General features: G+C 41.0%; 2 protein-coding genes across 2 annotated transcripts; one reads left to right on the forward strand and one right to left on the reverse strand.

Annotated features, from left to right (window-relative positions):
• Positions 1-852: 852 nt before the first annotated feature.
• senp5 (SUMO specific peptidase 5) lies at positions 853-7155 on the forward strand. Its single transcript, XM_060881270.1, has 10 exons — positions 853-1104; positions 1796-2682; positions 2769-2874; positions 3170-3317; positions 3416-3463; positions 3570-3647; positions 4285-4422; positions 4655-4738; positions 5307-5357; positions 5898-7155. Exons 2-10 carry the CDS (start codon positions 1899-1901, stop codon positions 6021-6023), a joined length of 1563 nt encoding a protein of 520 aa, XP_060737253.1. The 5' UTR covers positions 853-1104; positions 1796-1898; the 3' UTR covers positions 6024-7155.
• Positions 7156-7415: 260 nt separating this feature from the next.
• ncbp2 (nuclear cap binding protein subunit 2) lies at positions 7416-10912 on the reverse strand. Its single transcript, XM_060881282.1, has 4 exons — positions 10733-10912; positions 9139-9320; positions 8427-8565; positions 7416-7708 (listed from the first exon to the last, which is right to left on the reverse strand). The coding sequence occupies exons 1-4, from the start codon at positions 10805-10807 to the stop codon at positions 7610-7612; spliced, it is 495 nt and encodes a 164-aa protein (XP_060737265.1). The 5' UTR covers positions 10808-10912; the 3' UTR covers positions 7416-7609.
• Between the last annotated feature and the right edge of the window lie 49 nt (positions 10913-10961).

The raw sequence follows: 10961 nt of genomic DNA on the forward strand, positions 1-10961 counted from the left end.
TTACTGCAGCAATGCGGCATGGCATGGAGTCGATCAGTCTGTGGCACTGCTCAGGTGTTATGAGAACCCAGGTTGCTCTGATAGTGGCCTTCAGCTCTTCTGCATTGTTGGGTCTGTCATATCGCATCTTCCTCTTCACAATACCCCAAAGATTTTCTATAGGGTTAAGGTCAGGTGAGTTTGCTGGCCAATTAAGAACAGGGATCCCATGGTCCTTAAACCAGGTACTGTTAGCTTTGGCACTGTGTGCAGGTGCCAAGTCTGTTTGGAAAATGAAATCTGCATCTCCATGAAGTTGGTCAGGAGCAAGAAGCATGAAGTGCACAGACAGCGTCAGAAGCATCTCGCCTGGGCTAAAGACACAAAGGACAGGACTGCTGCTGAGTGGTCCAAAATTATGTTCTCTAATGAAAGTAAATTTTGCATTTCCTTTGGAAATCAGGGTCCCAGAGTCTGGAGGAAGAGAGGAGAGTCACACAATCCACGATGCTTGAGGTCCAGTGTAAAGTTTCCACAGTCAGTGAGGGTTTGGGGCGCCATGTCATCTGCTGGTGTTGGTCTACTGTGTTTTCTGAGGTCCAAGGTCAACACAGCCGTATACCAGGAGGTTTTAGAGCACTTCATGCTTCTTGCTGCTGACCAACTTTATGGAGATGCAGATTTCATTTTCCAACATGACTTGGCACAGGCACACAGTGCCAAAGCGAACAGTACCTGGTTTAAGGACCATGTCTGAATGGCGTTTATTAAGCGCCTAAAAACTAAAGCAGCAGAAATACGTCTTTGTCCACTAGAGAGAGACATTTCCACCACTTTGATTATACTTCCTGACGCAATCATCCAGCGACAGATTCGGTTTACTACCGCGACAGAAAATCCCATTATAAACATACAAATGTAAGGATTTGAACGCTATAGGCGCGAGTTGCCTTTCCGTCATTTTATATAGTCACGTTTGCTAAAAGTCTGACGCACAAATGTAAATACCTTGGTTTATACTTGTATACTTATGTTGTACTTCTACTTGAAACCTCGGTAACGTTAGCAACCGTGTCCTCCATTTAGACACTGGAGCAGCAGCAGCTAGGCTAACGTGCAAGCAAGGTGTGTATATGAAATCTTTGTGTTTCTTCTGTTGTGCATGCACGCGGTCAGCCGTGTGATTTAATACGTACATGTCCGGTTATGTGAGTTATCATGGCAAAGTGGAGTGAATAGGAACTAGTCGCTAGCTAGTCACTAGCTAAACTGTAAACATTGGTGCAGTAACATGGAAGCCTGCGATGTGTTCAGTCCTACATCCAGTTCTGTTAAAGTGTTGCTCAGGGTACAGAGTCGCCTGCTTTGTTTTACTTAACCTGTTTTTAACGCCTTGTCTTTTAACCCTGTAACTAACCGGGACCGCAGACCAACGTGTTGTTGTTCAGTTGTAGCTTTAACACACATGGAAACAGAAAAAGTTTGCTCACAAGTGAAAGAGCAATTTAACGGTATACAGTCGAGAGAGGGAAAAAACGCACTGGCAAAGTGACTGAATTTGTAATGAGCTCTTAAACTTTTCCGTGATGTACATTGACTGAGTGATTGATGGATTTTTAAATATCTGAACAAGTTCTATTGCTTTACATCTGTTTATTAAAAAAAAAGTGTGTTTCCTCAATGGTTTATCAACATATAAGTGATTAATAATGATTTGTGATTTGTTAGCAAGTCAAAATAAAACTTTATGTACAGATGGTGATGCACATTTGATCATTTGAGAACCTGTGAATAATATCTGTCAGTGCTTTTGCAGTTCCATTTGAAATCCACATTGAAGGAGGCTGATGGTGGAAAGCTGCTAGAGTGGGCAGGCAAAGGCCAGCTGGGAGGCCCTGGAGGAATGGGCAAGGCTGGACATGAGAGTCCAAGTTCATAACAGCTCCGACCAGGCAAAGCCGGCACCAGCCGAGATGTCGGAGAATGGGCGCGCACGGAGGAAACGCGTACCCAAGTTATGCGACTGCTGTGGGCCAAACACCAAACCTCACGCGCTGGGTCACGGGCCGGTCACAAAGAAACGCGGCCGTAGGAAGAAAGACGTGGAGAATGAAGTGGAGGTGACGACTGACAACCATTTAAGTTCTGCGTTTGTAGACCTATCGACACCAGACGCCACGGACACCACAACTGTGTGCGACATGCATCAAGTAACACTTCCCGAAGCAGACCCAATGCTGAGCGGGGAAAATATTTCTCTGGTTCTGCACAACGGCACTGTGGCCAGTCTAGAGAATGGTCCAAAAACTAACAGTGAAAGCAATGATTCTGATTGCACTCCATTCAGTGACTCAATAGAGTGCAGTTCTGACACACACAGTACAAATCATGCCAGTTTGGATGCACACTGTGATCCTAAAACACCTCTAGACTGTATGCACAGCAGTCCGACCTCTCACAGGGACTGTACAGAAACATTCGTAGGTTCTGCCGAGAGCGGCGTCACTACGTCAGATCAGCCCACAGACACTGATGCCATGGAAATTGATCATGCTGTGTATGCGGTTTATCTAAACACAAAGGCTTTAAGGGACCACCGTTACTGCAAACGACCTCATGTCGACGCAGAAGAAGAGGAAGCTAATATCTCACAACCACCTTCAGCTGACATCCAGCAGGAAGACATTGTAGAACTGCTTCATGGTACGGCTTTGCTTATTTGCAGCTCTCCACACAGTGGTCTTCTGTCCGTTATTGTTAACGTCCTTTAATTTTTTTTTACTCCCCAGAATACCTCGAGCTTTTCTATGGGAAATATGGGAGCTTCATTCCACTGAGTGAGGACGACATTCTTGAGTACCTGAACAAACACTTGAACGCTGACTTTAATGACAGGTAAGTTCATCTGCCTGAAATGCAGCTGCACGTGATCCTTCGTCCTGGGCAAATGTCCGACGAATATGTATATGTGTGTATATGTATGATCCTTTGTCCTGGGCAAATGTCCGACGAATATGTATGTTACACTATGTACCTTGTAAAGCGTCCTTGAGCTTGGGAAAGGCGCTATATAAATTAAACATATTATTATTATTATTATTATTATTATTATTCATATACTCCTTTTGTACACAAAAACAAAGGTGTCAAGCGGTGAATTGCTCACTATATTACATACATTCTCATACAGAAGGAAAATGATAAATAAAGAAGTTCTGAAGTACAAGGCTGGCTTGGCCTGCGCATCAATGATTTTCTTCAAAGTGACCTACAACAAGCACATTTTAGCTCTCGAAGACCTTTCAACACTTGAAGACCAAAACTGGGTCAACGACCAGGTAGATCAGTCCCCACGAATCCCATTATACCTTTATACATACTGACGTTAATACACACAGCTTCATCTTGTGTTTTTTTGTTTTTTTTTTTTAAACAGGTCATAAACATGTATGGTGAATTGATCATGGATTCTACAAACCACAAGGTATAACAAATGCACCGATAAAGCTGAAAGCTTTTTGTATTACATCATTCAATCTTATGGGACCGAATTTATTCAGCGTTAATGCAAATATCTGCTTTTTTTGTAGGTCCATTTCTTCAACAGTTTCTTTTATAAACAGCTTGTAGCAAAAGGCTATGAAGGAGTAAAGAGGTGGACAAAAAAGGTAAATGACCAGTACACAATCTAATTTCCTTAGACGTTTTTGTCAGGGTTGCCAGGTCTGTGATAAATAGTCCCATTCCAAAATTTTGAATCTGACCACACCAATGAAAAGCAAACCCTGGGATCATGTACGATATTGAAAGATACACACAGCAGACCCTCAGCTTTACACGTGCTGATTCATGCCTAGTTTTTACAAACCTCTTACTTCAAACATCAAAAAAAGGGAAACATAATTTCAGCATCTTAGTTTGTTGATCTCCTGGAATTTCACACACAATGCTGCAAGAACGAGGGAAAAAAAACATCCGCTGTAGGATTCTGTGGTAGGATGAGACGGTTCAAGATGGGTTTGAGCTGAAAGGTAGCTCAATCATTCTTGACTAGAGTGGTGCACATAATATAAGGCCACACAGTACATCAAACTTTAAGAACAGCAGAAGACCGCATCACAGTTTCATTCTCCTCTGATCAACAAGGTGACTTGACGCACACAGAACATCTGATGCAGTCAATCATCATCATCATCCATCGCTGTAAAACTGAACACCTGGCAACTCTTTATTCTTGTCATGAATGTTCCTTTTCTCTTGTCTGTGTTTGTGATTTTTTGTTTCTTCTTGCTTGGTCGCTTCTAGGTGGATGTGTTTTCTAAAAGATTGCTGCTGATTCCCCTCCACTTGGAGATCCACTGGTCCCTGATTACTGTGGACGTTTCCAAGCAAAGCATAAACTTCTATGATTCCCAAGGAATATTGTTCAAGTTTGCTGTTGAAGTAAGGAGTAACACATGGTCTGGGCTAATTTAAGTACAATCACCTTGTTATTTTACCAAGAAAGCACGAATGCAAGTGACGTTAGAGACCCTGTTCTGTAAATGTTAAATAACAGCACATCTTTAATCCATTATGTAATATTGTAATATTAATTTTCAGCATTACTATTGAATTAAAAACGCTAACATTTGATTGCCAGATTGACTGAATTTAAACATCTCTTCCTCACCAGAACATTTTGAAATACATCATAGCAGAGGCAAAAGAAAAGAAGCACGCCGCTCTACAAAAAGGCTGGAAGATGACGGTCAACAAGGTTTGTCTCTGTGGTAGCAGGTCACTTGGTCTTGTTGTGGGGGACACAGCAGGTTAGTGGTTAGCACATTTGCCTTGCTGCTCCGGGGTTGGGGTGCAATTCCAGCCTCCGTTCAGGGATTTCCTTCCTCGGTCAGAAGACACGTATTCTAGGTTGATTGGCGTCTCTAAATTGTCTGTGGTGTGTGAATGGAGGTGTGTGTGATTGAGAGATGGTTGGTATCCTGCATAAGTAGCACCTGGGTCTTCTCGACACATCCTTAAAGACGAGTTGATTAGGGATGCGCGGGTCGTCTCATAACCCACGGGTCGTGTTGGGGCGGGTAAAGAAACTGTCACTTTGCTGTGGGGCGGGCCAATAATTTCATAAAAGCGGGACCCGCGGGTTGGAAAAAACCCGACCCGCGCATCACTAGATTTGATCCATTTTTGTTAACTGGGCTAAAGGAGGTAGGATCCAGAAGTCAAATAGAATTAGTCAAATATATCACAGATGTATAGTGAGCTCCAGTCATCTGCTTTTTTCTGTCATGACACATTTTTACATCGTTTTCCTTTTTCCCCCTCAGGGTATTCCACAACAGAAGAACGATAACGACTGTGGTGTTTTTGTTCTGGAGGTAAGATGTATGTTTACACTCCGAGGTGCCAGCATGCCTGTTTTTATTGTAGCACAGATGACAGTCCAGATATCTAAAAAACTGTCCTTTTGCTTTTTCTAAGCAGTAATCAGGCCAAATCAGATTTATAGCAGCTGGGAGGTGAAGGTGAAGATTTCCCTTTTGTTTCTTGTAGGGCTATTTTCACATTGCGCTAGCTTGAGTTTAGATGACGTTCTTTGTTCTTTCTGAGCTGCTAGAAACCATGAAGACAGGACCAGTATCAATATAGTTGACTCGAAAGAGAGGATTTGCCTATAATAAGCAAAGTACTGGTCATACTGAGCTGTTCTCTTCCGTCCTACACATTTGGGGGAAAAAAAACAAACCTATGATCTAAAAATGTACGCTAGCTTTTTTGTGGTGAACTTTTTTCCCCCTCTCTAGAGATGTAACAATTGGCATATCAGTTATCCTTCTGTCCATATTAGTACTTTAGACAAAACACAATGTTTTCCCAACGAACGTAATTCCTGTGTTCTTTTCTTTTCTCTTCTGCAGTACTGCAAGTGTCTGGCATTTAAAGAACCGTTGCAGTTCACACAAGAGGACATGCCTAAAGTTCGCAAAAGAATATACAAGGAACTCTGTGACTGCAAGCTCACTGACCTACAAAAACAGCTCTAGGTTTAATGTCGTTCACTCATGTGCTGATCAGTGGATTTTACTTTACTTTTCTGTTGTTGTTGGTCACAGTGGACGATGACACGCACCTCACGGTCATAAGTCTGGAGAGAATTCATCATATGTTGTACTGGTCAAGAAACTGACTCGAGATGCCAAAACGTCAGGTTGAAATCATCCGTTAGATGACGTTAACTGATAACTGTCGGCTATCGCGAGGCTACTTTTAAGAATCATGCATGGCAACTTCAGAAAGCAAAACCAAGCCCTTTTGTACATTTCTTTGTCCCTAAGCCTTTGTAGCTTATTTCAATCTATGTGGTTCTACCAGGTTGGTTTTTCATGAATATGCAGTGCGTTCTACACAGCATGTAACTTGAAGAATCAGCATTTTCTATTCTTGACTGGATTCTAAGTCAAGCTTTTAAATGAATGTACTGTTCATATGAAGAAACTTTTTTTTTTTAAATTTCCCCCACATGTAAACAATACTTTTTAATAATTTCAGCCTGACCATGCTTTCCTAAATGGGCCATATTCTTTTTGTCTTTCATACTCTTTGTTAGAAGCACTCTAGACACTTTCTTTAATGCTTTAATATTTTTTTTTTTCGAACGCAACGTCATCTGACAGTTCCCGTAGCATGTAGCTGTAAGTTCCGTTTGTGACTTCCATAAAGTGTTTTTACATTCACTGTATAAACATGGTTTTGTAAACATGAATCGCCTGACTGGGTCGAGTTGTAGTTTGACTACTGAGCAGGTTCAAATCGTGTGTGTTCTACAACCTGACAGAACTGCTTGTATTCATGAAGGCTGGTGTATACTCACAGTACACTGACAAACTACATTAACGATAGCCTTATGATTAAAATAAATCAAAGCTTTACTGTGTACAGAGCTGGCACAGTATGATTCCGATGTATTTCCACCTCAGTTCTTGTCCGTTTATGACAGCCAGAATGACCAACCTTCAGAAGTAAAATATGGTTAGACATCAAATTGTGGGATACTGTATTTTTAGTTACTTGAAAGTGTAACTACAAAATTTGACCTCAGTGAAATGCTCTGTTTCTTTCTGTTTGACTACTATTTGTCATTATTTAAACAACCATATAAAACGATTATTGTTAACATTCTACGAGTCCTAATTCTTATTTCAATTATGTGCAGGATGAGAATTCCAGTCAGTGACATTCTGAAATTTCAACCTGAACAAAATGTAATCAGTCTTTAGTAGATTATCCTGGGAATACTTGCTTTTTGGAAATGTACCAAACATGCATAAGTTATTAATCAGATGGTTTAACACACACACACAAAAAAAAAAGATTCTGCAATAATGCAGCACTTGATACGAGCACTTAAATGATAGAATCATCCACAGACAATAAAGGAAAGGTAAAAGTCCTTATTGTTTATTAGAAAAATGAGAGGCAAACCCAACCTAACACAGCTGTTTGCACCAAACCTGGTCAAGATGGTCATTTCCTCTGCAACCGCTGATTAGCTTGTAGTTTGTATGTACATCAACATAAAAAAACAAATCCTCTGCTTCGTTTTCAAAATGTCCCTGTAAATTAGGAATGACTAAAATTTTTGATGTCCGTCTGAGCCCCTTTGTATCTGAATTAGTTTGCCGTATCCTCCTCGTGCAGGGTCGTAATCCTGTCTATATTCATCTCGCACCTGAAGAGACAAGAAACACAGCTGAAAGCACTGCGGAAAACTCTAATCCTTAAAGGAAAAGCAGCATACAAATATAAAAAAGGTCAAATATACACTTGTTTTCATCAGGAACACCTGCTTATTTATGCAGTTATCTAATCAGCCATGTTGCAGCAGCACAAAATCACAGATACAGACCAAGAGCTTCAGGGTGTAAACTAATTTTAACTGTAGACGGCTGTTGGGAATTTTACACTCAGTCTGTAGAGTTTATACAGAAAAGGTGTGAGGGGGAAAAACAAGCACCCAGTGAGCAGCAGGACTGAAGGAAAAACTTAATAAGCGGGATCTGAGGAGAAAAGCCAGACTGGACGTTTCAGGCTGACCAGAAAGCTGCACTAACTCAAACACATTTTACAGCATCTCAGAACAGAGTGAATGCTGAGGTGGAAGAGCTTCAACAGCAGAAGACTACACTGAGCTCTAATCCCATCAGCTGAGAATAAGAATCTGAAACTGTAATCAGCACGAATTCACAGGACGAGTGTCTGGTCTTTCATTTCCACTCCTGATCTGTCTAGGTTTGGTGAACCTGTGGCCACTGAGGCTCTTAACCTGCATCTTCATGATTTGATTATACATCGTGTTTCTGCCTCATGATTGCAATCGTTCTTCTTGTGCAGGATTACAGGCTTTCCTAATAAAATGATCAGTAAGGGTGCAGTCGTCGTATTCTTACCTGACCACCTGATTTGCCGCGACCGTACTGCCGGCCCTCTTTAAAACCGGCGTCCCAGTCTGTTCTAATGATTCGATCATCCAGTCTGGTTCCATTAATAAATCTCATCGCGTGCTCTGCGTCGGCTCGCGTGTAGTACCTTATAGGTGTGTTGAGGATTTTAACGCAGTTCAGCTTTATCATATTTTATACCCAGACAGAACTTATGCATAACGCATGATGAACAAGAAACCAACTATTACAGAGTATAAAGTCTAGCAAGTCTACCTGTCTAGCAAAATAATAAGCAATTGAATCTTAAATGTCTAAAATATCTAAATATAGTCCATAACTCACAAGCGTTCCTGCAGTCATGATTGTTTGAAATACACGTACCTTTTTAAAAAACTTCAGTGATTCAGGTAAAATTATTTGGTCATTTCTATGCCATTAACTTGGACTTTGAAATAGTGGATCAAACTTTTCCCCTTTATGAAGCCCTAGCTTGGTTGTGATAAATGTTATTGATAAAAGCTTAAGGCTATCAAAAACACAAGTGCTGAGAAATGCATTATATCATGGAGGTGTCACAGACAGTACAACATGAAGTAGCTCTGCTTGTCCTTTTATACCAGCTCAGATCAGGACTAAAAGCTGATCTATTTTCAAAACAGTTTGACATATCTAGAGACACCGTCTGCTAGAACAGTCCTATTTGATGCCGAAAGGATACTCCACAAAACAAAACCCACATGCGGTCTTCTTGACCTTGTCAAGGCCGATGATTATTCTTTTCACATCGCCACTTTTGGAGAAAAGTTCATACACCTGCTCCTCTGTTGTGTAGAAAGAAAGGTTCCCAACATAAAGAGTACAGCTTTGCTTCAACAGCTTTTCTTGCTCATGCCGATTACCCTGGAAGAAACGGATGTCAAAAATGAAATGTATATGAGAAGAAAACAGTTAAGGTTTCATGTACATAGATTTAATGAAAGGGTTAGTGTTAGATGGTTCACAAATCTCAAAAGCAATATCTGAGGGGTGCAAGAACTGATGACCCACATAGAGCTAAAACAATGTTCTACTGGTTACAACTACACAACAATTTGCTCCAAAATCCATCGGGGTGTTAAATCCAAACTGAATGTATGAATAAAGATTCACAATTATCACAACATTAGTCATCTATTTCAGGCTGTGTTACCAAATCTTTCCTTTAGATTTAGCAACTTCGTTTCAAAACATTTCGAGACTATTTGAGCAGATGTTTAGGACATTATGTAGTTTGTGGGGCTCTTTTTTCCCCTTCTTTTTCCTCTTAATTTTCCTCCTTCATGCAACAGAAATTTGATATGTAAATTATTGTGAAAATTAAACAAATTAGTATCCCCAATTGGTCAACTTCTCAGATGTTCAATTATTTATTGGCTCAAGAGTTTGTAACACTGATTGCGGTGTTGGCACTTTAAAATCCCAGGATAGAAATATCACGATAATATTTACATTTACAGCTAATGTAACAAAAAGCAGAAGCTAATGCTGAGCCTTATCCAGAGCGACTTACATTTTTAAACAACTGAGCAATTGAGGGTTAAGGGCCTTGCTAAGAGGCCCAGCAGTGGGAACCTGGTGGACGTAGGAATCGAACTCACAACCTTCCGATTGGTAGCACAAAACCTTAACCACTAGGCTACCACATCCCTTATATTCATTCATTCATTTTCTACCGCATATCCGAACTACCTCGGGTCACGAGGAGCCTGTGCCTATCTCAGGCGTCATCGGGCATCAAGGCAGGATACACCCTGGACGGAGTGCCAACCCATCACAGGGCACAGACACACACACACACACACACACACACACACACGCACGCACGCACACACGCACGCACACATCCCTTATATATCCCTTAATATTCAGGATCTCTGTGTGGGAAAGACACGAAATATCACGATACAACGCGGGATCCTACAGAATTTCTTGCTCAGACGGCAGATTGTTGCATTTCTTTATATCTGATAATTAAAAGTATATAAAAGCACAAAACCACTGAAGACACTCACACACGAACAATCTGAGCCCAAACTCACAGGAAACGTAAACAAACAGTTTCTACACGTTTATCCCAAACCTGTGGAACTTATTGTAGCGCAACACCGAGAGTTTCTTTACTTTATTGTACAGAAACACGTCACACAAACCTGATACTGCGCCATATAATCACTATTTTTTATTTACAACAAACGCTGTATATAACGTTAGCTTTAGCATCCAAACAAACTACAACAATCCGTGTGGAGATAAAACGTTTCTCTGCTTCTTACCTTGAAATGCTGGTCTCTATATTGACTTATATCAACGTACGAGTCGCTAAAAAGGGCGTTTAATTTATAAGACATAGTGAACAAGTGCAGAAAAAACACACAATCCGGACACAAAACAACTAGCTCACAGCTAGCAACTAGCTAACATGGAGCCGACGGAAATGCTCGCCTTTCCCCCTTTTGAGCCGGAAGTGAACTTGTCAGGCGTACGCAGAAGGACGTTTATTTT

The sequence above is a fragment of the Tachysurus vachellii genome, chromosome 1 (genome assembly GCF_030014155.1).
Source record: "Tachysurus vachellii isolate PV-2020 chromosome 1, HZAU_Pvac_v1, whole genome shotgun sequence".
NCBI lineage: Eukaryota > Metazoa > Chordata > Actinopteri > Siluriformes > Bagridae > Tachysurus > Tachysurus vachellii.

What these genes read in the sequence shown, in the direction of transcription:
- ncbp2 (XM_060881282.1), bottom strand. Translation starts at nt 10,807, where the DNA reads ATGTCTTATAAATTAAACGCCCTTTTTAGCGACTCGTACGTTGATATA. An exon ending in TGTGGGTTTTGTTTTGTGGA is followed by an intron (nt 8,566 to 9,138) that starts GTATCCTTTCGG and finishes CACACCTATAAG; the next exon opens with GTACTACACGCGAGCCGACG. An exon ending in GCGGCAAATCAGGTGGTCAG is followed by an intron (nt 7,709 to 8,426) that starts GTAAGAATACGA and finishes TTGTCTCTTCAG; the next exon opens with GTGCGAGATGAATATAGACA.
- senp5 (XM_060881270.1), top strand. Translation starts at nt 1,899, where the DNA reads ATGAGAGTCCAAGTTCATAACAGCTCCGACCAGGCAAAGCCGGCACCA. An exon ending in CATTGTAGAACTGCTTCATG is followed by an intron (nt 2,683 to 2,768) that starts GTACGGCTTTGC and finishes TTTACTCCCCAG; the next exon opens with AATACCTCGAGCTTTTCTAT. An exon ending in TGTTCAAGTTTGCTGTTGAA is followed by an intron (nt 4,423 to 4,654) that starts GTAAGGAGTAAC and finishes CTTCCTCACCAG; the next exon opens with AACATTTTGAAATACATCAT.